General features: G+C 54.6%; 7 protein-coding genes across 7 annotated transcripts; 2 read left to right on the top strand and 5 right to left on the bottom strand.

Annotated features, from left to right (window-relative positions):
• Window positions 1–275: 275 nt before the first annotated feature.
• Window positions 276–3,969, bottom strand: PHYSODRAFT_554108 (hypothetical protein; the record flags this gene model as incomplete). Its single annotated transcript, XM_009516667.1, has 3 exons — window positions 276–628; window positions 700–1,762; window positions 1,834–3,969. The coding sequence occupies 3 exons, from the start codon at window positions 3,967–3,969 to the stop codon at window positions 276–278; spliced, it is 3,552 nt and encodes a 1,183-aa protein (XP_009514962.1).
• A 181-nt stretch (window positions 3,970–4,150) lies between these two features.
• On the top strand, window positions 4,151–8,559 carry PHYSODRAFT_321444 (hypothetical protein; the record flags this gene model as incomplete). The annotated part of the gene is made up of 16 exons (XM_009516666.1): window positions 4,151–4,206; window positions 4,285–4,669; window positions 4,747–4,791; window positions 4,858–4,930; window positions 5,016–5,129; window positions 5,207–5,267; window positions 5,343–5,553; window positions 6,101–6,163; window positions 6,289–7,056; window positions 7,117–7,277; window positions 7,338–7,432; window positions 7,498–7,584; window positions 7,652–7,785; window positions 7,848–8,104; window positions 8,181–8,259; window positions 8,338–8,559. 16 exons carry the CDS (start codon window positions 4,151–4,153, stop codon window positions 8,557–8,559), a joined length of 2,811 nt encoding a protein of 936 aa, XP_009514961.1.
• Window positions 8,560–9,286: 727 nt separating this feature from the next.
• Window positions 9,287–10,923, top strand: PHYSODRAFT_284123 (hypothetical protein). The gene has a single exon (XM_009516665.1). The coding sequence runs from the start codon at window positions 9,311–9,313 to the stop codon at window positions 10,511–10,513; it is 1,203 nt and encodes a 400-aa protein (XP_009514960.1). The 5' UTR covers window positions 9,287–9,310; the 3' UTR covers window positions 10,514–10,923.
• Window positions 10,924–10,977: 54 nt separating this feature from the next.
• Window positions 10,978–13,022, bottom strand: PHYSODRAFT_473607 (hypothetical protein; the record flags this gene model as incomplete). The annotated part of the gene is made up of 9 exons (XM_009516664.1): window positions 10,978–11,262; window positions 11,331–11,385; window positions 11,597–11,724; window positions 11,786–12,029; window positions 12,107–12,196; window positions 12,281–12,354; window positions 12,427–12,549; window positions 12,667–12,822; window positions 12,918–13,022. 9 exons carry the CDS (start codon window positions 13,020–13,022, stop codon window positions 10,978–10,980), a joined length of 1,260 nt encoding a protein of 419 aa, XP_009514959.1.
• A 2,213-nt stretch (window positions 13,023–15,235) lies between these two features.
• Window positions 15,236–16,195, bottom strand: PHYSODRAFT_469671 (hypothetical protein; the record flags this gene model as incomplete). Its single annotated transcript, XM_009516663.1, has 1 exon — window positions 15,236–16,195. One exon carries the CDS (start codon window positions 16,193–16,195, stop codon window positions 15,236–15,238), a length of 960 nt encoding a protein of 319 aa, XP_009514958.1.
• Window positions 16,196–19,657: 3,462 nt separating this feature from the next.
• Window positions 19,658–20,488, bottom strand: PHYSODRAFT_476795 (hypothetical protein; the record flags this gene model as incomplete). Its single annotated transcript, XM_009516662.1, has 1 exon — window positions 19,658–20,488. The coding sequence occupies one exon, from the start codon at window positions 20,486–20,488 to the stop codon at window positions 19,658–19,660; it is 831 nt and encodes a 276-aa protein (XP_009514957.1).
• A 459-nt stretch (window positions 20,489–20,947) lies between these two features.
• Window positions 20,948–21,840, bottom strand: PHYSODRAFT_470113 (hypothetical protein; the record flags this gene model as incomplete). The annotated part of the gene is given in 2 exon segments (XM_009516661.1): window positions 20,948–21,628; window positions 21,646–21,840. The coding sequence occupies 2 exon segments, from the start codon at window positions 21,838–21,840 to the stop codon at window positions 20,948–20,950; spliced, it is 876 nt and encodes a 291-aa protein (XP_009514956.1).
• Between the last annotated feature and the right edge of the window lie 2,104 nt (window positions 21,841–23,944).

The raw sequence follows: 23,944 nt of genomic DNA, 5'->3' as shown, positions 1-23,944 counted from the left end.
TCTCAAGCTGATGCCCTGGATGAAGATACCGACCCAGATGATCAACCCGGCGCTGGAGAGCAAGTCGTGGACGATGATGCAGCTAAGAAGATCCTTGAACCTATGGAGTAGGCAACATCTGAGGGTTTATGTTATTGTGAGATGAAGAGGCAGCGGTGTAACACAGTCACTCATGTATTGAATGTAAGCAATGTTTCATCTGTAAATGCCCGACTTCAGCGGAAGTCTTACCATCGCCAATTTATCTCCAGTCCACACATTTACCGTGCACGTGCTTACCGAGCCCGGGACTTCGGGACCGTGCGAGTAACTGTAGAAACACCGTCGACGAACTTGGTCCGGAATACGACATTGGCGTTGTTGAACATTCCCTCCTTGAGCGACACAACAATGAACTGCGAGTGTGAGAAGTGTGACCGGATCATCTGGCCAATGTTCTGGGTGTGCGACAGATCCAGAGCGGCGTCGACTTCATCCAGGATGTACATCGGCGCAGGCTTGAATAGCAGCAGCGACAGAATGAGTGACAGAGCGAGTAATGAGCGCTGGCCACCACTCAGCTCCGTCAAACTATCTTTCCACACGCCACCGAAGGACACACGCACTTGGAGGCCATCCAAGATGGTTCCTGTAACAAAAATGCAAAAGTCAGTATGTGCATACTTCATCAAACGCAGCAAAAACAACTATAAATCTTACCGTTTGTTGGCGGGTCCAGCTTTGCGTGGGTTCCAGGTAGGAGTGTACCAAAAATGGAGCCGAAGTCCTTGTTCACCTTCACCCATGTAGTCTTGAGGGCCTCGTTCTTCTTTGCGTCGAGTTCCTTGATAACCGACGTGATCTTTTCCTTATCGTTCTCGATAATGTGGCGCTTATTCATCAGACCCTGGTACTCCTGCTCAGCCTTTTCAATCATACCCATAACCTTTTTGTTGATCTTCTTGGACAGCGCACCCTGTGTTTCCTTCAGCTCAAGCAGGCGGCGATTGGCGCTGGAGGGATCCCGTCGCTGGAAATCATAGTCAGTGTGCTCGCGGCCGAAGAATTCCTTCTCAGTCTCAATCCATGGGTGTGCCTTCTCCAACTTCTTCACCATCATCTTGGCGTCGCTCTCGTCCTTGGCCATGCGAGAAATCTTATGCTCCGCCTTCTTACGTTCGATCTCGAGGTCGCTCTTCTTTTTGGAAAGCGCACTCTGACGAGCACTCAACTCCTTCAGTTGCTGGTCGCACAGCGACAAATTGCTCCGACGTTCCTCCAGCTTCTGCGATGCCTTCTCGTAAGTCTCCTGGACCTCAGCGAGCTTGTTCTCCACCTTTTTCTCCTCTTTACGGAGCGCGGCAAGCTCTTTTTGAATACCTGAGACGCTTTCGTTATTGCCCGCAAGCTCCTGTTCAGCCGACTCTGACTCTAGAACCAGCTCGGACAGCTCCTGCTGGGCATTTTTGAGTTGTACACCAATCTTTTGCGTTTCCTTCTTCGCCTCTGCAAAGCGCTTCTCCAGGACGCCAATCTTCGACTGACGCGATTCCTTGAGATTGGCGATATCCGCATCCAGACTCTTCACTTCCTTGGTGAACTGAACAACAGCCTCCTTCTTCGTGATCAGAAGTTCTTTATCCTGAGCATATTGCTCTTCTGATGCAACAACATCGCGTTCCAACTGCGCAAAGACACTGTCAGCAATACGCTCGTCAAGCAAACGAAGCTCGTGCTCCTTCAGCTCAATCTGGTGTTTTAACTGACGAAAGTGCCCGGAATCCTAGGCATGGCAAAACAGAGACAACCCTTAGGACTAGAGTTCGGGTCAAAAATGAAAACATGACAAACTACCTGCTTCATCGCATCCAAGGCTCGGGAGGCATCGTGCAGCTCCCGTCTCATGTCACTGAGTTCCCTCGTGCGGTTGATAAGATGGTGAAGCTTCAGCAGGATTGGAGTGCCGCTGGAGGGTGCAGAACCTCCTTGAAGTGTACCAGCTGGATCGTACGAATCACCATCAAGAGTTACCGTTCGGACCTTGATGTCCCTGTGGAAGGTGACGTTCTTGGCAAGCTCGCTCGTCTCACAAATAATTGAGGAGCCAAAAGCGTACTCCATCGCTGGCAGCAGGTCCGGCTTGAAGTGGATCAACTCCATTGCCTCCCACACCTTGCCACCTTGCTGATCAGCCACCTGCCGAGCCTTGTCCATCTTACGACGATCAACCGTCTTGCGTGAAATACGGTTAAGCGGAATGATTGTGACGCGGTTCATGAGACGGCCAAACTTAAGAATGTCCTTCGCAGTCTTCTCGTTGTCCACCACAATCTGGTATAACTTGCCGCCAGCAGCGATTTCAAGGGCAAGCGCAGACCACTCGTGCTTGGTCTCCAGCAGGTTGGCTAGCACACCCATGACGCTTTCTCGGTCGAAATTGCGGTACGGGTCCGTGTACTTGAAATCCAGGCGGGACGACAGCCCCGACGAGATCTCATCCACCTCCCTCTCGCCGTCCATAATGCGGTCTTGCAGTCCACGAACACGGTCATGGAGCTGGCGCTCTTCGTCAGGGTTAAATCTGCTAGTAAGCTGGTCAACCTTGTGTTGCATGTGCTCTAACTCTCCAATCTTGCGCTTCCGCTCTTCGTCCATGCTGCGGTTGTTCTGACGCGTCTGCTCGATCTCGCGACGCTTGTGCTTAATACTTTCCTCCGCGTGCTTCAGCTTGAGATTAATCTGCTTAATGGCGGTGTTGTTCTCCTGCAGTTCCCGCTGCTTGGCCGCAAGGCGCTCAGACAGGGACTCATCGCTGTCTCCGCTCTGCTCCATACCAGCATTCAGCGCCTGGATCTGGCGCTGGTAGTCGTTGGCTTCAGTCTCCTTGGCCGTGTACGTCTCCTCGACCTGGTTCACCTTCTTCTTGGCCTTCTCGATGTCCTTGGCGAGCTTGGCCATGGCCTGCTCCGTCTCGGCTTGCTGCTCGTTCATGCCCGCTTCCGCCTTGACCTGCTGCTCGATGGACGCCTTGCAGTGCTTGAGCTTGGTGGTGAACTTGACAACCTCCTTGCCGATCTTCTCGACGTTTTCCTTGAGCTGCTGGAACTCCTTGCCCATCTCCTTCTCCCTCTGCTCGTGCAGGGCCTCGATCTCGTCCTCGACCTGCTCAATCTCCTGCCCGATCTGCTCCTCCTGCTCCTTGGCGGCGCGCTGGGCCTGCTGCATCTTCTCGACGTGCTGCGCCGTGTTGGTGAGCGCGTCCTGCGCCTTCTGGTAGTCGTGCGCCACGCAGAAGCGCTGCAGGCGCTCCATCTCCGTGTTGTTGGCCGCCCATTTGAGGTAGTGGGTCTTCTCGGCGCGCAGCTTCTCGAGCGTGGGGGTGATCTCGTTGGCCAGGATGCTGTTGATCTCGTCCACCTTCTTCTCCTTCTTGGCCATGGTCTTGAGCGCCGCCAGCTTCTTGTTCTCGTACATGCGCGTGCCCGCGGCCTCCTCGATCATGCCGAGGATCTCGGGCGGCTTCATGTTGAGCACCTTGGTGATGCGGCCCTGCATGATGAGGAAGTGCGGGTTGTTGACGTTGAGCTGCACCGAGTGGAAGAGGTTCTGCACCTGGCTCACTTGGGCAGTGTGGCCGTTGATCAGGTACTTGTTGCGGCCGCCGATCACGACCTGGCGCGCCACCGAGATCTGCTCGTACTGCTCGTAGCCCACGGGCGAGGCCTTGGCGTCCTGGTTGTTGAACACGATGGTCACGCTGGCCTTGGTCACGCCCGCCTGGCCCTGCTTGTACACGAGCTCCTGCAGGTTGTTGGCGCGCACCTGCGACAGGTTGGTGATGCCCAGCACGAAGCAGATGGCGTCCAGCACGTTCGACTTGCCGCTGCCGTTGAGCCCCGTGATGGCGTTGAAGCGCGGGTCGAACCCGCTCACCACCGTGCGCGTCGCGTACGACTTGAAGCCGTCCAGGATGATCTCCTCGATGTGCATGGCGGCCGGCGGCGAGACGCGTAGCTTGGCTTGGCTCCACTCGGCTTGGCTCCTCTTTCCTCTGGCGAGTGCGCGCTTTTCAATTTAGAAGTGTTTCTAGATATTAAGAAATGTTTCTGTCTGAGGATCGTATTTAGAAATTGTCAAGAGTGTGTGTAAAGTTGAAGTCACGAGCAGCCGCATGTCGGCCGAGTATGCGGCTCGCATGGAGGTGCTCCAGCGCCGGCGCGAGGAGCTGTGCGTATCCATATAAGTGCTGAATCACTAGGGTACGAGGTCTCTCTGACGTGTTCCTGTGTTGGTGGCTTTGGACAGGACGGCGCAGCGGCAGGCGGTCGAGAAGCGGATGGCGCTTCGAGAGGCCACGGCCGCCGAGTTCAGTGCCGTGGCGCTACAGAGCTGCCGCCAGAAGTGGAAGGCGCAGCGCAGCTCCGCCATCGCCGCCCAAAAGCGCAACGACGAGCTCGCGCGCTCAGTGCGGGGGGCGCAGAGGCAGGTGCACGATGCATGTGCCAAGCTGCAGGGCGACCAGTCCCGCAGCGGCGCGCTGCTGGCGCAGGAGAAGGCGCGCTACAACCGCCGCATCGAGCAGGTGTACCCTGCGTGGCAGGAACAGCTGCAGCGCCAGCGCGTGCAGAAGCTCCGGGAGCTCGAGGACAAGAAGAGGGCAGTCGAGAGACGAAGATACCTCGCCAAGAAGGTGCGGCTGCACCTAGTGGTGAAGAGATTGCGACGCGAAGTGGTTGGTTACAAGTTGTTGTGTACTGTGCGATACAGAGTTTTGAGAAGGAGCAGACACTGGACGATTTGATCCGGAAGACGGTGGGTTGATTATCATGGTGAATCGGTGATGCTGACATCTCGGTTGACGAGTGTTTGTTTCTCAAGCGCCATGAGGTGGAGATGGCTGAGAACTTGGAACAGAACGAACTGTACGAAAGGGAGTTACTACGCACGCAGAGTACGAATCAAGGTAAATGTCGCTTTCGTGCGGCTATTACGAGTGTTTTTGAGCTTTGGTAGCTAAATGTTAATCTGCACTACAGCCAAGGAAGTTGACCAGAACATCCGCGAAGTGGCCCTGGAGGCTAGGAGCCACCTCCAGCAACAAGCAGCGAAGCACCTTGAAATGAGGCCTGAACTCGACGAGGAGCTTGCAGGTACGGGCAGATCAATGCATTTATGTGCAATATGGCGAAACAAACATTTACTAACGATTCCCTGCCACTTCACGCAGAAAAATTGTCTGAAACGTTCTCGCCACGGAATACCCTACGTGCTCTACGAGAAGGCAGCAGGTTCAGATATCTCTTCCATAGCAAGGTTGACTAATGTTGAGTTGCTGCTTACGTGCTTGCTGTCGTGCTGTCTAGCTCGCTTGCATTCGAGGAGAACCAACAGTATGAAGAAGAGAAACCTGCTCGTCAGATCCGCGTGGAGATTCCAGCGCGGATGAACACACCTACACGGTCTTACTATCCGGATGTAACCCACCCGGGCTCAAGCCAAGTATTTTACACTGATGACGGCGAGTTCCACGGCGACTACGTTGATGAGATCGCAAGCGAGTTCGACGATAGACCTGTCTATTCAACTTCCCCAAGAACTGAAAAGCACCAAGCGTCAACGATCACACATGCTGAAAATGACTACATTACTTTCAAACAAAGTATCAACAGCCACCAACCCGAATTGGTGGCCCAGCGTGACCAGCCCCCAACTATTGTACCCGCTATTGGACCCAGAAGCGTTGACGCTGTACGTGGTGCCACCATTTCGCCGACAGGGGGCAACTCCGCAATCGAGCAACAGCGCACCGAGCCTTTCAGCAATGGTAGACAGCTCAATCCTATCGAGCTGCCCCGAGAACGATCTGCTGTGTTACCGACATTGGTGACTGGAAGGCTAGCATCCATCCCCGAAGCCAATGAGAATATATCTTCAGGTGCTGATAGGGGAATTGGACCTGAAATTACTCGTGCCGGTGGAATTAGTTCAATCACCTCCAATCTAGCTTCGGGCCCTCACACAAGTGCTCCAGCTCCACCTGCAGATACTTCCTCGACTAAACTGGAAGAAAATCGAGTAGCCAGTTTACCTACTACTCTCAGCACTGCTGCCTCAGTCGTAGATCCATTTCGGTCTCGGGTGGAAGTTCAAGTACCTGGTGAGCGTCATGCTGGGCCAGAACCTGGTATCAACGACATACCTGTGCCTCGGGATCAAGCAGCTACTAGCATTTTGGAGTCTAAGGAGGCTTTTATGACGAGTCCAGACATTGCTGAAAGCACTACAAAGATTGTCGATAGGCCGGCACAGGAGCCCCTGGGCAAGCTTTCCACTGGTGGAGATTCCGATGAAGTCGATGCTGCGAATCATGAAACTTCTTCAAGTGTTGAAGGTGATACCGTGCTGAATGCAGACGACGTGAGCACCCCAACCCAGCCACCGACTGAAAGCAGTACAGACCTGCCTTCTGAGAAACCATTCGAGACGAAATCCGTGGTTGCCGAGTCAATGGACATCAAGCAAACTATTGAAGTTGCACCACGCGCACCATTAATAGTTGACGTCGAGGAAGATCAAGCGACCGAGGAGGGCCCCAACGACGATAAAACTAGCAGGATCGACTCCTTCCATGACACCAATGCCATAGCCGACACGAGAGATACAAGTATTACGACTGTGGTTACTACCCCTACGCTGGATACGGTTGAAAACTCACCAGTTCAGGAAGCAGCAGCAAGCATCAACGACGAAGTTCCGGCAGAACTACCAGAATCTCCACCAGCGTCAATTGCTTACGCCACCGATTTGTTGGAACCGTTTTCACCGGCAGCCTCGACGCCAGCCAATGCACAGTCGACCGAAAATGAAATGCTGCTAACAAGTATGCAAAGTGACGACTTCGACTTCTCGGAAACCAACGACACCAAGCCTATTGAAGAAGTTGCAGACACGAAACCAATCATACCAGCAGATATTGAAGAAAAGCCCACTACAGCTAGTATCACGGCCGCCATAGATGCTGTTGAGGCTCATGCGAGTCCTTCGGAAACCCCAGCTCCGGCGGCAGCATTGGAAGAGGTATGGTTGGCTTTGAACATACATCCACACTGAACTTACGATCTTCTGCTGGCATTGCAGACGATCACTGTATCGATCACAGAAAAGTTGTCGCCAGTCGACCGTGTGAAGGCACTTGGAGCTCTGATCAGCCGGGTGGAGGAGGGTGCAACTGAAGGAGATACGCTGGGCGGATCTACAGACACAGGTTCATCAAACGAGTCAAAACGCGACCTGCTGAAGTAAGTGAGACTGCCTGTTGAAGGGATAGCCTGGTATTAATCGGTGCGTGCATTTACTAGAATGGCGGTGGGAGGACGGAAAGCGCAGATTGCGTTCTTTGGCTCCGATATTTGCTTCGAGCTAATCCTTGACATCTCGCGAGACCTTGGACCAGGTACGCACATATCGAAACAAAGTGACTGCTGAACGGGAAGCACTGACGCATGGTGCTATCTACAGTGCTCTTCCCACCGAAAGCATTTGAAGGAATCATGAACGACCAAAAGATTCGCAAACTCCACCAGAGCAACAAGGAAAAACAACTTGGTAAGGAACAAACTGCCAGAATCTCGGTGAGGCGTCAATTCTTATCTCTAATGCTTTTGTCGTGCAGATCTGTGGAAAGCATTGTCAGGTCATTTGAAGCAGCTCGTGCAGCTGAAGGTGATATCATCGGCTGCGCTGGTGGATCTGTTTGTTGCTGCATTCCTGGCTCACGATCCTGACAATCAGCGATCCCAGCGAAAGGTATTCAAAAAGATCAGCAGCAGCATACACGCAAACTATTGCACTGACACCGCGCATCGTAGCTCCGTGAATTCCTAGGGACCGTGTGCGGAGGCGGTGGGGGTGGCAGCGGCAGCCGGACCCCGAGCCCACGGAAAGAAACCTCGCGAGCTTCTCCGTCGCCTTCCCCACCCAAACAAGAGCAACGCTCATCAAGTCCAGAGCCGGCCAAGACCACCGAATCCGAAGACAGAATCGGGACTCCGCAGCTCCTGCAAACAGCTTTCCTCCAGCGGCAAAGCCCGCCAAAACCCAAGGTGTTCGGGATCGCGTCTTCAAGGTCGGTTTCGCGCTACACAACGCTGTCAGATGGTTGTGCACCACGTTTACTATCGTGTCCGTCTCATGTTACACAGCAGCTTCAAGGACAGGTCAAGCGGATCTTCCGACGTGCTGGCATCGATGAGCGCAGGCCCCATGAAGCTCTCCCAAAAGGTGCGTTGATCTGCTCACCTGCGGTCGTATCTTGCTGCCGATCTGATCTCTCATGGCCTCGTCAATCGTTGCGAGCAGTTGATGAGCGGTGGCAAGATGAACGACTACTCCGAGTTCGAGGAGGAGGAGGAGGTGGACCTGCAGAACCTCATCGGCACCAAGTCGGCCTTCGCGTCTGCATCGTCAAGCATGGGCAGAGGCTCGTACCAAGCCGCCAAGGCGTCCACCATGGGCAACTCAGCGCAGAAGAAGAAGGCGGCAGTCGAGGAAGACGACGACTCGTTCGACGCCGACTTTTAGCTTTCGTTCGCGCACTGCAACCTCTGCACCGGCTTGGCTTCCGCTGGCTGCGCGATCGCACGAGGCGCCCGACAACCAGCGCGAGCAAGTCGACAGCCTTGTCGTCGATTGCGCACGAAGCGACACGCGGTGCAAGGTGCATTCTGCCAGGTTTCAATCACGACCGCCATCCCGGCTATGCCCGGATATGCATTTTCAGCGTGATTCTGTAATTACGTCTTTTTACTGCCTTTTTACAGGCACTGTAGAGCTCTCACCAACTCGAGCAAGTACCTCCAACTCCCGAAAACAGGTATTGCTAATCTCACAGGAAGAAATTAAGCCACTTTTCACCTAAGGGAATATGCTTGAAGATAGTGTATAAGGTTTCATTGGCATCAAACTGCGGTCGCCGACGGTACGGCGGAGACATACGTGTCGCTCGCTGCCAGCCCCCCTCAAAAAGACAAGATCCCGCGTGCCCAGGGCTCATTCCCCAAAGAGTATCAAGAGAGACACTGCTTCCTTGTAGGCGAAGAGGAGGATCACGATGCGCTTCCTGCACCTGATCCGGCCCGTCATGTGCGTGCTGCCCGAGGTGGCGCAGCCCGACCGCAAGATCCCGTTCCGCGAGAAAGTGCTGTGGACGATCATCACGCTCTTCATCTTCCTCGTGTGCTGCCAGATCCCGCTCTACGGCATCCAGACGTCCAAGTCGTCCGACCCGCTCTACTGGATGCGCGTGATCCTGGCCTCCAACCGCGGCACGCTCATGGAGCTGGGCATCAGCCCCATCGTGACCTCGGGCCTCGTCATGCAGCTGCTGGCCGGCTCCAAGATGATCGAGGTGGACCAGTCGCTCAAGGAGGACCGCGCGCTGTTCAGCGGCGCGCAGAAGCTCTTCGGCATCCTCATCACGCTCGGCGAGGCCGTGGCCTACGTGGTCTCGGGCATGTACGGCAACATCTCGGACATCGGCGCCTTCAACGCCATCCTGATCATCGTGCAGCTGCTGTGCGCCGGCGTGCTCGTGATCATCCTGGATGAGATGTTGCAGAAGGGCTACGGCCTCGGCTCGGGCATCTCGCTCTTCATCGCCACCAACATCTGCGAGAACATTGTGTGGAAGGCCTTCTCCCCCACGACCATCAACACTGGCCGCGGCACGGAGTTCGAGGGCGCCATCATCGCTCTGTTCCACCTGCTGATTACCCGCTCGGACAAGCTACGCGCGCTCAAGGAGGCCTTCTACCGCCAGAACCTGCCCAACATCACCAATCTGCTGGCCACCATGTTCGTCTTCGTCGTGGTCATCTACTTCCAGGGCTTCCGCGTGGACCTCCCCGTCAAGTACCAGAAGCTCCGCGGCCAGCAGGGCACGTACCCCATCAAGCTCTTCTACACGAGCAACATGCCCATCATCCTGCAGACCGCCCTGGTGTCCAACCTGTACTTCATCTCGCAGCTGCTCTACAAGAAGTTCAGCGGCAACTTCCTCGTGCGTCTGCTCGGTGTGTGGCAGGACGTGGAGGGCAGCGCTGGCCAGACGGTGCCCGTAGGCGGTGCCGCGTACTACATGTCGGCCCCCAGCAACCTGGCGCAGATCATGTACGACCCGCTGCGCTTCGTCATCTACGTCATCTTCATCCTTGGCTCGTGCGCGCTCTTCTCCAAGACGTGGATCGAGATCTCGGGCTCGTCGGCTCGTGACGTGGCCAAGCAGCTGCGCGACCAGCAGATGGTCATGAAGGGCCACCGCGACTCGTCCATCGTGCACGTGCTCAACCGCTACATCCCCACGGCCGCTGCCTTTGGCGGCATGTGCATTGGCGCGCTGTCCATGGTTGCTGACCTGCTGGGCGCCATCGGCTCGGGCACCGGTATCCTGCTGGCTGTGACCATCATCTACCAGTACTTCGAGACGTTCGCACGGGAGCAGGCGGAGATGCCGCTCAGCGGCCTCTTCGGCTTCTAAGCGCCTCACTCTAGCGCTGCGACGCATCTATAAGTCATCTGGACTTGCAGAGCAGCCCGCGCAGCCGACCAGCATCGACAACGACAACCAAAGGAGAGGAGAGGACGCACTTCCCAACAGGGTGTGTTTGTTCCCGTTCAAGGAGTACTATCAGGTGCTCTTTGCTGAATTAATAGTAGAATTTGGTTAGGATCATCAGCAAAAGTTGAGCGACCGAGGTGAGAGGTCCTTCCCCGCTGCCTGGTTCGGAGACGAGCGAGGCGGACGTCATCTCGGCTGCTCTTAGGTGCGCGATGGGATCGTGGGTCCTCTCGCTCCTTTGGGGACGTTGAAGGTGTAGCTCGGGTGTGCGGCGCGCTCGGATGACAGAGCAGCTTTACATAAAGCAAAAGAAAATCTTTGTTTAACATCAAGTTCGTTCTTCTCTAGTCTACCACAATGCAGTGTAGTGCCGCAGCTCAACCTCACAATGCCCGTCGGTTTGGATGAGCAGGTGGGCGACTGAATTGCCGCGACGTGCCTGAGCTGCTGCTTCCTGGGGAGTCTCCTGACCCTGGACTGTAATCGTGGAAGCTGCTGCTGTTGGTGAAGGAGTTGCTGGGACCACTGCCATTCTGCACGAAACTACTCGAGCTGCTGAAGCTGCTGTTGGCCCCACTTCTGCCATCGCGACTCTGGCTGAGCTGTTTCGCCTTCGCGCCTGCTTTCAACGTCTTGTACCACTTATCATACTTCGCGATACGATCGTCCTATTTTGAAATATGCAGAAGAATGATCAGTTAATGCTCGAACTACGCCAGCCTTGACGGTGACGCACCTTAATCCTCCCTTCTTCCATCAACTTGGCAATTTGCTCCTCCTGCATTTTAATTCTGTCTTCCAGCGCCGAGTCCCTGTCGATAGCAAGCACAAAGAGTTAGTGAATTTGTCACGCTAGTATCGCAGTCTTTCTGACACCTTACAGACGCACCCTCCCACATTGCTCGTCGATGAACCTTGGACTCCACTATTTCGCTGTCGTCGCCACTCTTCGAGAGCCCTCTTGATCATAACAAGCTGGAATAAAGACACACTCGTGAGCACCGTACTTCGCGGAAAGATATCCAAAATGCCCAAATGGCCACCTTTTGGTTGTAGTCCTTCTTGAAGTGGTCCATGGACTCACGGATCCCGCGGTTTTCAGCTTGTACATTTGTCAACGCCTCGCATTTCTACGCACAAGCTCATAGTTAGCAAGCTCTAACAACCGAATAAATTCGTCAGTTGCCGTACCTTCACAAGCTTGGTGTTCTCGCTGCTGAGCGTCTTCACCGTGTTCAATAGTCGCACAATCTCCATCTTCTGTTGCGCAACCATCTCCTGCAAGGCCTCGTCGTCGCCAGAGCTTTCATTTCCATTGCCCGTAGAAGTCTGCCTATCTCGATAAGACATCGGACCACTTCCACTCGTAGGAGTGCCGCCACTCGACCTCCGCGGGTCCAACGGAGCTCGCCCACCCAGCTGCTGCTCCATCAACCTACCACGAAAAACCACAACGTAAACTCAGTTAGCAATTAACACAGAACGTAGCAAGATAATATGCCCTCGACTCACCGTTGACGCTGATTCCTCATCCTGGACGCCACCGCAGCTCTCAACGTCGATCCTCCATCCACCGCAGTCGCCACCACGCCAATCGTTGTTCTGTCAGCCAAATCAAAACACCACACACCATCAGCAAACAAAATTCCACCCCCAAGACCACCACCACCGTTGTCACCTCCCCACCTCGCCTTTGCCGGCAACAGACAAAAGGAATCTCCCAACGACGACGACAAGTGGCGTGACGACATCAACAAGTTCTACAGACAGCACACCATCCACATCAATCATCAGCCTCCTCTCCACATCTCCATCTCTGTGGATCCGCCCACCTTGTCCGCCGAGCCGGGACTCGACAGTCCGATCTCGTTGAGGCGTCTCCAGAGCTCCTCCATCTCCGCCGCCGCCACATTGAGCTGCGTCTCGGCCTTCTGCCCCTCCTTCGGGTCCGGGGGCTCCGCCACTTCAGCCTCAACTCCAGACCCACCCTGCGTCTGCACTTGCTCTGCGTCTGTGTCCTTGTCTTCTTCTGGCTGCGTCTTGGCCTCCTCCTCCTCCTCCTCCGCCTCCACGGGCCGCGGGTTCCTGGCGCGCGCCACCTTGGCCCTGTACTCGTAGTTTTCCGCCAATAGCATCAGCGCATCGATCGTGCGCCGGTCCGAGACGCGCTGCGCCGCCTGCAGGAACTTCTCGCTGGCCAGGTGGCCCTCCTTCTCGGCCTGGACGTACTGGGCGCGGGAAAGTGGCGATAGCGCAGCGAATATAACGTTAATTTCATTGCAACTCAGTGCGTTTGGTAGAGGAAAGAGCGCGCTACACGTACGTCATCGCGGCGCAGCGCTTCCTCGGCGCGGACGGCGTGGAAATGCGCCTGCACGGCGGGCGCCGAGCTCTCGTACTCTTCTGATTCTACGGCCTTCCACCCCATTTTTGAGAGATCTTGATCTGAGTATGGTGCTGGAAGAAGACAAAGTGAAACGTATGCGATTGGATGAAATGTGGAAGATGAAAATTACCTACCATATTTAGTTGAGAGTGGTTGCTGCACCCGTCTACTGGAGTCATCTTTTGAATTGTCCGCACCAATAACCTAACCACGCTTCTGACCTCCATCCGAACTTCGTATACGCGGTATACTTTCGACTTTCAACCATTCATTCGTAAAACTGCGGCGAGCCGCCACACGCATGAATCCCCCCCCCGCCGCGCGGTCGCCCTGTTGGCCGTACAAGCATGCGCATGATGTCGACGACTACCGGTAGCGCCTAGTGGTGCTGCAGCGACACCTCGTGGCGACGATGACGTGGAGCGCTCCCTGGCTGGCTGCAAGACTGCGGTCGACGCAACACAAAAGGCGTCAGAACCCCTTCCTCCCTGCGCGCGTTTGAAGAGATGCACGAGCATCAGGCCACCTCTCAGTCCTGTCAGGCAAGTAACTGTTCGGGGGAGATCTATGCATTACTTGGTGTATTCATAGTCGTGTCTGTACGCGCAGCGGCCAGCTTTAACCGGCGGAGACAGAAGGCACTTCCTGCTCCGCTTTCAAACAGCTTTACCAGGAGAACAAGCGAAAGAGCGCAAGCAGAATGCGTGAGACTTCAGCGTTTGGGATCAGTTCGAGGGCGGGGCTCGCTATGGCTATCGTCAGTCGGGTACAGCGGTATCAGTCGGGGAAAATAAGCTTCCAGTCGGGCGGTGACGGGTGACGGTGTTCTCAGTCGGGTACCGGTGGTGATGTTTGTTGTTTGCTTGGCTAGGTCAACGCATGCGCTCAAGTTGTTTACCTGTACAAGACTACAGCTCGTGGCGTGGCCACAAGAATCTTGCGAGCTGTTGGTAGGAGTTAACGTAAGAGAACGATGGAAAAAACAATGTAATGGACTGTCCGAGATGTGTAGTGTCCTGTACTGTTCGAAAATTCGCTCCCCGTAAGCTATGCACTTAGTCATTTCACTTAGAGGCCTCAGAGAGACCATTTGCAACCGAAGCAAAGCATAGGTCTGCAATGTTCGGCGCGTGGGCCGGAAGGTATGCCTAAGTAGGAGTTTCTATCTAATCCAGATACCTCGCCTGGCCGAGCCGAGGACTTAGCGTAAGGTACGAGGGGGTGGGGCAGGTCGCGCAGCGGCGCCCCTCGAAGTGCCGTTGCTAAGTCCACAGGCGAGAGGCAACGTGAGAGTGTCCTACCCTCTTTAACATCAAGTAACAAGTGCTTAGTCGCTTTGGTGGTCGGCATTGAGCCTTCTCGAACATTCTTCATCTAACCGGTCTATACATGGAGTATACAACTTGCTTCAGTTTTGGTCGGTTCTTGACGGTCGTGGTCGGGCGCAAACGGGTACAATAGTCTCGTCACATCCCAGTTTTCCATATGGTGGACGGGTGCAGCAACAAGTGCCTATTTAGTTATAATGGGGGTGGTACAAAATGGGAATGAGTACTTTCCTACCTCGATCATCAATCACTCCATACAAACTTCTTCATAAAGACTTCGCCCGTCTCCAAAGTGGCTCCTTTTTTGGCAACCCCATTATGACTAAACCCCCACAATAACTAAATAAATACGGTATAGCCAAATCTGCGACGTGTGAGCAGATTGTAGCCATGCCAATGTCAAGCTCGCAGAGCTGTGCTGCACCCTACATTGGATGACATCGCGCAATAACTTACGTTGCACAACCGATTTGCTTGGTTCTTGGTTGGTGGAGGCTGCAACCAAAGACGCCTTGTAGCCGTGGCGAAAGAGGCGGAAGTACTCGGCGACAACGTTCCACAACGTGGACTTGGTCGGCACTCCGATGACGCCGACACCCAGGCTCCTCGGAAAGACGTTCTTGGTTCATGGATTCATGCACTTTGACTGGGACGAAGACGAAGGTCGAATGGTGCGTATGGGCTACAATGCGGACATGCTGACGCCGCTGATGCACCTGCTGAGCTAATATTACTAGGTGTCGGACGCTTTTGTTTTCTGAATGCCAGACCTAGGCCATGATGACGGAGGTCCTGGAGCGATCTCCTGAAACGGAGTTCTCGATGTTTCGTCATTGGAGGTTAGGCGTACTTGTTCGATTGGGAAGCCCAATTCTCAACAACATGCTCGCAGTAAGGGAGCTCAGTCGCGAACTTTGCTCCTCGCGCTCAATCTTGACTAGAAAATACAAACCTAATGGATAAGTGAAATAGCATGTATAACGTTTGCTCAAATGGTATGGTTTGCATACGACAGCAATGGTTTCCGGCGCGAAACCCTTTGGAGATTCTACCTGCAAAGATAGCTAGGCTCATGCCACAAAATCTACACTGCGGGTTCACCCGAGCCTTTGAAAACAGCTTGGAAACTTCGTCCAAGTTACCCAGCAGTTGCAGCATCGGAGTGAGTATATCCGCAGTGTACTGGATGCTGATCATGCGGCCTGCGTCTGCATCCCACAGCAAGTGCGTGCAGCCATTAATCACCAACTTGTAACCCAAGAGTCTGGACGCGAGCCACGCGGAGTCGTTGGAACCATCATTCAAGTGCGGGAACGCATAGCGAAGCGTGTCTTCCGTGATCGTGTGAGTTCCTCTGGTATACGCCACCACACGCTCCCCAGGGCCGGCTTGTAACCGCATGAGTTGGATATCGACATCCGGGTGGCAGAGCGTGATGAGCCTCCAGTTCTGCAGCAACGCGTCCACGCCGCACCCTAAAGACCCGACGACGTCGGAGGTCATGGTAGTCTGCAGGAAATGCCGCTGCACCGGAAATTCTGCAGCCACCGTGCCAACAGGGAGATTCATCCTGCTCGGCGCTCGCAGACCGTTCCGAAACAGCCTGAAGTACTCGGCCGCTACACCCCACTTCGTCTGTCTTCCAGGCACTCCGATGGAGATGATCTGGCGCTGCAGTTTGAGCTCTTGGATCTCTTGCTGAAGCCGCTCAATTCCATTCTCGAGGTCCAGCACTCTGTTTTTCTGCTTGGTCTTGTACCGAGCCTGGTGCTCCCGATTCCGCTGTCGACGGAGCTCCGTGCCTGTAGCAGCTCGTGATTTCTTCGACTTTCGGGTAGAAGCGACTCTCGTGCTGTCATCGGCAGCGCAGGAACTTGTGTCTGCCATGGGAGGGAGACTCTCGCTGCTCAGGAGACGGCTCATCGGTAGACCCATCGGCTGCTTGAGCTCGTACATTCCGTCGACGCGAAGGGATCCCATTGTAGGTCGTGACTGACCTAGATTGAGGTCGGAGGCGTCGAGTGAGATTGCGAATGATAAAGCTTTTGTAAAATTGAGTGTTAAGAGGTAGAGGCTGCGGGAGGGGGAGTGTCATTCGTGCGTGGTCATTCGCACGTGATCCATACGTTGGCAGACAGCCGGTATAGTCTAGACCAGCTGGGCCAGGATAAGGATTTGACGTGATCGGTTGAGCTCTGCTTCTTGTCGCGACATCGCCTCGGTCGCAGCCAACTACATGTAAGCGTACACGTACCTGTAATGCAGCGCATACAAACAAAATGGAGTACTTCAGCGCCACCTTTATCAGACTGAGGAAAGGTCAGACTATTTACCAGACTACCTCGTGTAAATGTAGCGACAGTCTTCTTGGATCTCCACATCATGTGGCACATGGCCTAAGTACTTGGGGAACGCCGACAGACTGCGGCAGTAAACGCGGGGCAGAGAGATGCGATCTTGCCGGCTCTTTTAGTTCAGCGCAAACATACCCATACTAGGTATTATGGTTGCCTAATAACTCGGCAACTATCAACTCAACTCGAGGTAGGGTACCTCCTACACTGCATACTTGCGTATGGCTGCAAATGCCGCATTTGCAATGCGGCACCTTCTGGTAATCGCAAACTTCGCGGTAAGCATTCCTTCGGCAGTTTTCGGTGCACATCAAAGAAGACCGCCAGGAGCATTGCAGGAAGACACACCCGATGATTCGTGTGCGATAACAAAGAACATCTTTTGGTGAGTCTGATGTTGAGTTGAATCCACGTTACTCTGGTTAAATTAAAAATAACGGCAGCAGTGGAGCGCAGCGGTCTCGCTCGCTGAGCCACGTCTCCGATAACTTCATCACTCAGTTGCGGGCCGTTGGGAGGGTGGAGCGTGCTGGTGTGGTTGTGTGTGTTGTTGGCACGATGACGCGAGAGGTTGGGCAGCCTAGAGAATGAGCCTCAAACTCAACACACTTTGTTGGAGACATGTGATTCATATTATCAAGTTGCGCATAGGAGACGCGCAAGACCAACGTTTGGCTCTAAACATATGGGTCATAGACCGTTAACAGTGTTTGGAGTGAACCGGCCAAGCCAGCTCGTCGTCGTATCGAGGCACCGAGGCCTCATCACCTAGTCTGATGTGACTGTCCTCAAACGCAACTCACCTCAAACGTGATTAGTACATGTAGCATCACATTCTGAAACACCCCTTGAACCAACAAGATTCCTCCTCATACTCTACTCTTCTCAGTATGAGCACCGACAGGGTCCTCTGCCCAACATCATTGACATTCCCAACAACGAGGGGTGCAGCGCGCTAAGGACGTCAACCCCATCGAGACTAAAGGCTAGCCAGAGTCCACGGCCCAGTGAGGTTCACATGGGTAAAATTGATCAGAACGATCTCCTCTGCTCTATCTACGCCGCTCCAGGCGCTCCAAGGGCCAAGTCTCGAGTCCGCCCAGTCCGACTGAGATCGTTGTGCCAGAACAAGATGGGAAAATCGACGTGAAACGTTCGCGTTCCGGTGTCAGCAAGAACGACATCGGACCCAGCAGCGCCAGGATCGTCTGTCTCTTCCGATTTTGTGCTAAACAGCTTGAATCGAACTTCATGTCGTTCCAAGCTCAGGTACAAAGGAGCTCTGCATGGCACAAGACGTGACTGACGGCGTATTTCGGGGTGTGGGTGTGCTGCTGAAGAGCTGACTGTGAGCTTCTGCTGCCGAGGCATTGGCATTGGCATTGACATACAGGCAGTCCCTGCAGAACGTTCCTGGAGGAGAGATCAAGGCCGCGGTTACCAGCCACTTTATCATGAATGAAAATACGCTGCGCATGGCGCGAAGACAGCGGCTCGCTGCACCCCATTTCAGCCAAATGCTCGGGCAACGCCTCATAATGAATGGATCGGCCTAGTTCAAATGAGGACAAGCTGCCCTCCAAATGACTCCCGACTTGGTCACTCCGCTGTCTCCTGGAACAACCACTCACGATTGAAATTGACCGTGTTGCTGCAGATGCTTGGCAATTTGGAATATGTACCTACGTGTTTAGCGAGGCTCACGTTACTCCTGAGTGCAAGTGTCAAGAGGGCATTACCTGTTGAGTATTTCCCATATTAAGCTGCAATTTCCATGAAGGTGAAAGACACGTACCCAATCTGCTTGCAATAAGTTTGCTCCAATGCTAGTTATCACTCCACACTTCGGAACGCGTCCGATTCAGTGCAGGTGAGCATGGGCCTTGCAGCCGCTGCAAAACAGTCGAAAGCGCTCGACCAACAAAATCCCACACACCAGGCTGGTGTTACCAGCAGCTACCATTCTGCGCGGCGACCTAGGTGTTACCACCTTCGAGCTCGATCGGTTTACTACTTTCTGTGTGCGGAGTTGATGATTCTTGAAGTATTCTACACTTACTTCTGCCTAAGGACACAACTTTTAGCACCTAAGCCATGCTGTCGTGTTCTTCGTGCGATGTGATCACCGGCGAGTTAATAGTTGAATCGTTTAAACGCCCTCAGCGTTGCGACTGCGCGTACTTGTTACTGGTATTTCCACTAACCGCGTACCTATGAAATCATGAGCTCGCTCGGTAAACTATATCGCGTTGTCGATGACGATATGGTGCCGCGACGGATAGCACAGGAGTTAGTGACGTCTGTGTGTGTATCCAGTCACGCAAGATAGCACAGCAATAGTAAAACGAGTTAGTTTCGTGTCTAAATAACGCAAAGCGCTCGGTAGTGCTCGAACGATCTCAGAATCATAACGCTAAGTACACATTATGACGTACCAAACCTATTTTTTCTTACATAGTAGTCTGAGATGAGATGACCAAATCAAAAGGAAGAGGTTGGATAACTAGGTTGTCGTTTTGCTGGCTCCAGTAACGTACGATCAACGCCCATTTTGTTGTGCAACCGGACTTGATGAGATTGACGCTTTCGGTATAAGATAAGTTTTTTTTGTAAGTTTGGAAGTCATTTCGGGCTGTCATCATAGGTCCGGTAAAAAGAAAAGAACGAGCTCCCACAAGCTCACAGCTAGTTTCTTGGCGGGATCATAATTAACGTTATGGATGCGTTAGCGGCCGCCGTGCTTGATCTCCGCCGAATCTGCACCCCGCTTCCCATGAAATGCAAAATAAAAGCGAACAACAAGCGGGAAGCTCACTTTGTACGCTCGTTTGTTTGCCGTCACTCGCCCGGAAATAAATGTAAATCGTTGCGTTCAGAAGAATAATTTCCACGCCGCTTGGTATTAACGTCATGCTCTCCACTTGAGCTGCTTCAATCTTCAAACGGAGTTCGTTAGTTTTAGTGGTGAATCTCGACTTTGATGGTGTAGATGGTCTCAAAATTCCTCGTTCGACACGATCCTTCCTTCCGGGGTTATGGGAGCCTTGTCAAAGACGCACGCTACATCTTCCAAACTACCTAGCAGGTTGAGCAGAGGCGTCAGATGATCTGACCTGCAGTACACGCCAGCCACTCGGTTGGTTGCTGCGTCCCACTCAAAGACCACCGACCCCCACAACGAAAGAGTCTGGCCCAGCATCTTGGACACCAGTGGAGACGGCTGTCCGTCGTCGACTATAAGCTGCGGGAACGCGTATCTGATCGTGTTCTCGCTGATAACGAGTGTGGCTTGGGTCTTGGCGAGCAGCGAGTCGTTTGCCCTCTTCTCCATCCGAACAGGCTGCAGGTCGAACTCGTCATAGCACAGCGACTGCAGCGCCCAGTTCTCGAGCAGCGCGTCCACCCCGAACACGTCGCCGTCCGTCACGTCGGGCATCATCGTAGACAGCATGAAATCCCTCTGCGCGTCGTATTCGCTGCGCATCGACGTACGCTCCCCCTCATTAGACACAATGGGCTTCACACCATGTCTGAAAAGCCGGAAAAACTCCACCGCCACGCCCCACAGATTGCTGGTAGTGGGGACTCCGCGGCCGATGAGCTCTCGTTGGTGCTTGAGCTCCTGGATCTCCTCACGCAGCTGGACGATGCTGTCTTCGAGGTCAGTCACCAGCTGGCGCTGCCGCATCTTGTGTCGCGCCTGGTGGATCCGGTTGCGCTCTCGACGGAGCTCAATTGCCCTGTTGACCTCTTGGCTGTCTCCTTGACGCGTAGTGCTGGGTGCTCGAGCCTCGACATCCCCAGCGAAGGATTGACCTGGCGGCATGGTTCTTGTCTTTGTCGGACCCATCTTGGACAGCGGGGGCAAAGCCGCATTCGCGTCGGCTGTGACGGGTCGCGCGCTGATCGACGCGAAAGAGCGCGGGTGCTTATAGGAGACGGGCGCTCGCTTATGGGCGTCCGCGCCCTGGACGAACGCGCGCTCGGGCCGCGCGCGCTGCATGACGTCGCCGATGACGCTGTCACTAAGCCACTCGCTGTTAGGAGGGGAGAGCGCGCTGTCGTCCATGAGCGTCCGGCGTCGAAGTTAAATGTCCACTCACACCTGAATGATCGAAACTTTCGATCACTCAGGTCGATTCGAAAGGGTGGGTGTCCACGAAAATAGCAAGGACAATGCGATGCGATGGAACCAATAACCCCCCGACCAACGCGTCTACGCATAACAGTCTACCAACCAACTTGAGGGGAATTCTACTTTATCTATTCAACAAAAGGGAAACTGCTACCTAGCACACTCAAGCCCTTCTCCGCTTGAGACGAGTCTGCCTTCCGTTGTAAGCTGTGCCTGCTCGAAGACGCGGGACACGTCGTCCAAACTGCCAAAGAGCTGCAGCAGCGGCGTCAAAATGTCCGCCTTGCACACGATGCTGGTCACGCGCGCGCTCGCGGCGTCCCACTCGAACTCCACGGAGCCGCGCAGCGCTAGTCGCTGTCCTAGCATCTTCACTGCGAGATTCGACCACTCGGTGCTGTCGACGAGATGTGGGAACGCGAATCGCAGAGTGTTCTCGTTGATTGTGAGCGTGCCCTTGGTGGTGGCCAGCACGGAGCCTCTGGGACTCTCCTCCAACCGCACAGGCTGCAGATCGATATCGTCATAGCAGACCGACTGGAGCGCCCAGGTCTCCAGCAACGCCTCGACCCCGTACACTTCACCATCCGTTACGTCCGTTGCCATGGTCGACTTGAGGAAGTCCCGCTGCGCGTTGTAGTTGTTGCACGGTGTCAAAGCGTTCGGCGGCTCGACTGGACGCACACTGCGTCGAAAGAGGCGGAAGAACTCGGCCGCCACACTCCACACGTTCGACGTCGTTGGGACTCCGTAGTGAATGAGCTGTCGCTTGAGTGTGAGCTCCTGGACCTCTTCCCGCAGCCTGCGGGAAGAGCCTGCGGGCCGCAGGGTCTCTCGAGGTCGGCCACGAACTTCTGCTGCTTCAGCTTGTGTCGCGCCTGGTGCATGCGGTTGCGCTCTCGGCGGCGCTCAACTTGGCTGACTGCTTTAGCGAGCTCCATCTCCGCTGCGGTGAGCAGCTCAGGTTGATGCCGCTTCCTGCCGGAGAGACTCTGGATGTTCGCAGCTAATGATGGCAGCGGCGTTGGTTGTGGCGACTCCATGTTCATGATGGCATGAGGGTACGACAAGTGCGGGACTGGCATGCCTCGAACGTGCTGTCGGTGTAGAGGGAAGAGCGCGCTGTCTGTCATGAATAAAGCGGTGTCTTGATCGGGGTGGCGTGGATGATAAAGTGGACTCTGAAGCATCCTGATCTATGGGGAGGGCTGACCGCAAACAGTTGTGTCTCAGAAAGCCAGAACGCGGATAACACGTGGTAAAAATCCCCGATTTGACGTGATCAGGTGGCCGATGTGCCCCCGCGTTGCCAACGCCACGCCACTGCCAAGTTATGCACTTCCGGCCGAAATTTTCCGCCGTGATCTGCTCAGGCCTGTACTAGTGAGGCCTATCCATTCATTTCACTTGCATTTTGTATTGGCAATGCAATACAGAAAGTACAGTATTGCGCAGTCCCTTCGCACCACCGCAAGTTCACCGAGTGTTTGTGTCCGGTGGCAGCACTTGGCGCTGATGCAGCCCTGCAACGCTGAGTAATTGACGCATTGGATACCTCCCGCAGGTCTCGTTAGGTCATCAGTCCGTCAGCGGGTTGCTTTGAAGTGTACATGCACACTACCTCGACGCGACGATCAGTGTCGCAATTCATTGAGTTCACCCCAAGCTGGGGATTGACGCCTTCTGGTATCCGATATGTACCTCTCACCCTCTCACCGGAATACTCCAGGCCTAGATTTGTCCAATGTATATCGTACTTTATCGCGATATACGAACTTTCCTTTGAGCATACTAAAGCGTTGGTGGGGGGGTCAGCAGTCGTTCTGGATTATTGAAGGCGTGTCACGTGGCTGTTGAATGTTTTGAGCTCTTGAGTGTAAATCCACAACTGAGTCTGAATTAGCTGCCTGAAGGTTTATCTACGCTCTTCGTTCTCCTAGATCTCTTCGTAGTTCTCCTGGCAAACTAATCCTACTTCAACATCAACATCAAGCATGTGTCAAGGCTTCTCACCTGAAGCCTGGTAAACATCAAACACGCAGCCGTGCTGCTGGTCTCGGAGAGCAGCACGAGCGTTCTGAGCAGCACGTCACTGCGGCTGCTCACAGTCTCCTCCACGCTTGCCCTTGCAAGGCCGCACACGACGGATGTGTACCTTCTCCAGGTAGCGGCCTTTGTCGAGGGTGAGCGTCCCGTGTTCTTGCACCGCGATGACTTCGAACGGGCCGTCGAACAGCGGTTGCATCTTGCCTTGGACGCCGGCGTCACGGCGCAGAAGCACGTGGTCTCCAGGGCGGTACGTCCACTTCGCACGCCCTTGGTTCTCGCGCTCGTTGTGTGCGCGCACCCGCTCCACCTTGCGTCGATGCTCAGCAGTCCAGTCAGTAGCGTGAGCGACGTCCACAAGCATGTCGCGGCCGAATGCGAGCTGGGCTGGTGACGCCTTCAACATGGAGTGGTTGGAGGCCCTCAAGGCGAACATCGTGTTGTTCAGGAAGTTGGCCCAGTCTTCTTGCGTCTGGAGGTCCTTCGTCCGCATCTTCTCACCGATCACGCGGTGCACGCGTTCGATGACCGCGTTGGCTTGCGGGTTCCTCGTTGTCGTGGGCACGCTCTCCACTCCGTAGCTGTCGAGCAGTTCCGCGAACTCCCACTTGAACTCGCTGCCGCCGTCGTGAATGCAGCGTGCGGGGCGAGGGTAGCGTGCGAACCAGTACCGATCCATCAGGTACGCCGCTTCCATACTCGTTGCATCGAGTGTAGGAAGGATCTCAATGAGGCGGGTCGCAGTGTCGATGATAGTCAGCGCGCTGAAACGCTTCTTGCCGTACGGGCCGATCGAGTCGACCGCAATCTCGAACCACGGCCGGACTTCGACCGACTTTGGCGGCAACTTGCCGAATCGAGTCGTAGGGTGCTTGGCCTTCAAGCACACGATGCAGTTGTCCACGAGTTTACGCACGTCGGCTTCCATGCCCCGCCAGTAGAACACTTGGGCAATCGTGTGCAGCATTGTGGCTGCGCCTGGATGCAAGAGTAGGTCGTGGTAGCTTTGAACGAGTCGCTGTTGTAGTCGCGTGGGCACCAAGACCTTCTTCGACTCGGGGTGCACCCGCAGCATCGTGCCTGCAATCTCTTGTTCGTCAC

The sequence above is a fragment of the Phytophthora sojae genome, assembly GCF_000149755.1.
Source record: "Phytophthora sojae unplaced genomic scaffold PHYSOscaffold_1, whole genome shotgun sequence".
NCBI classification, from domain to species: Eukaryota; Oomycota; class Peronosporomycetes; order Peronosporales; family Peronosporaceae; genus Phytophthora; species Phytophthora sojae.
This window is presented reverse-complemented; position numbering and strand designations above follow the sequence as displayed.

Excerpts from the sequence above, each read along its gene's own strand:
- PHYSODRAFT_284123 (XM_009516665.1), top strand. The coding sequence starts at position 9,311 with ATGGAGCTGGGCATCAGCCCCATCGTGACCTCGGGCCTCGTCATGCAG.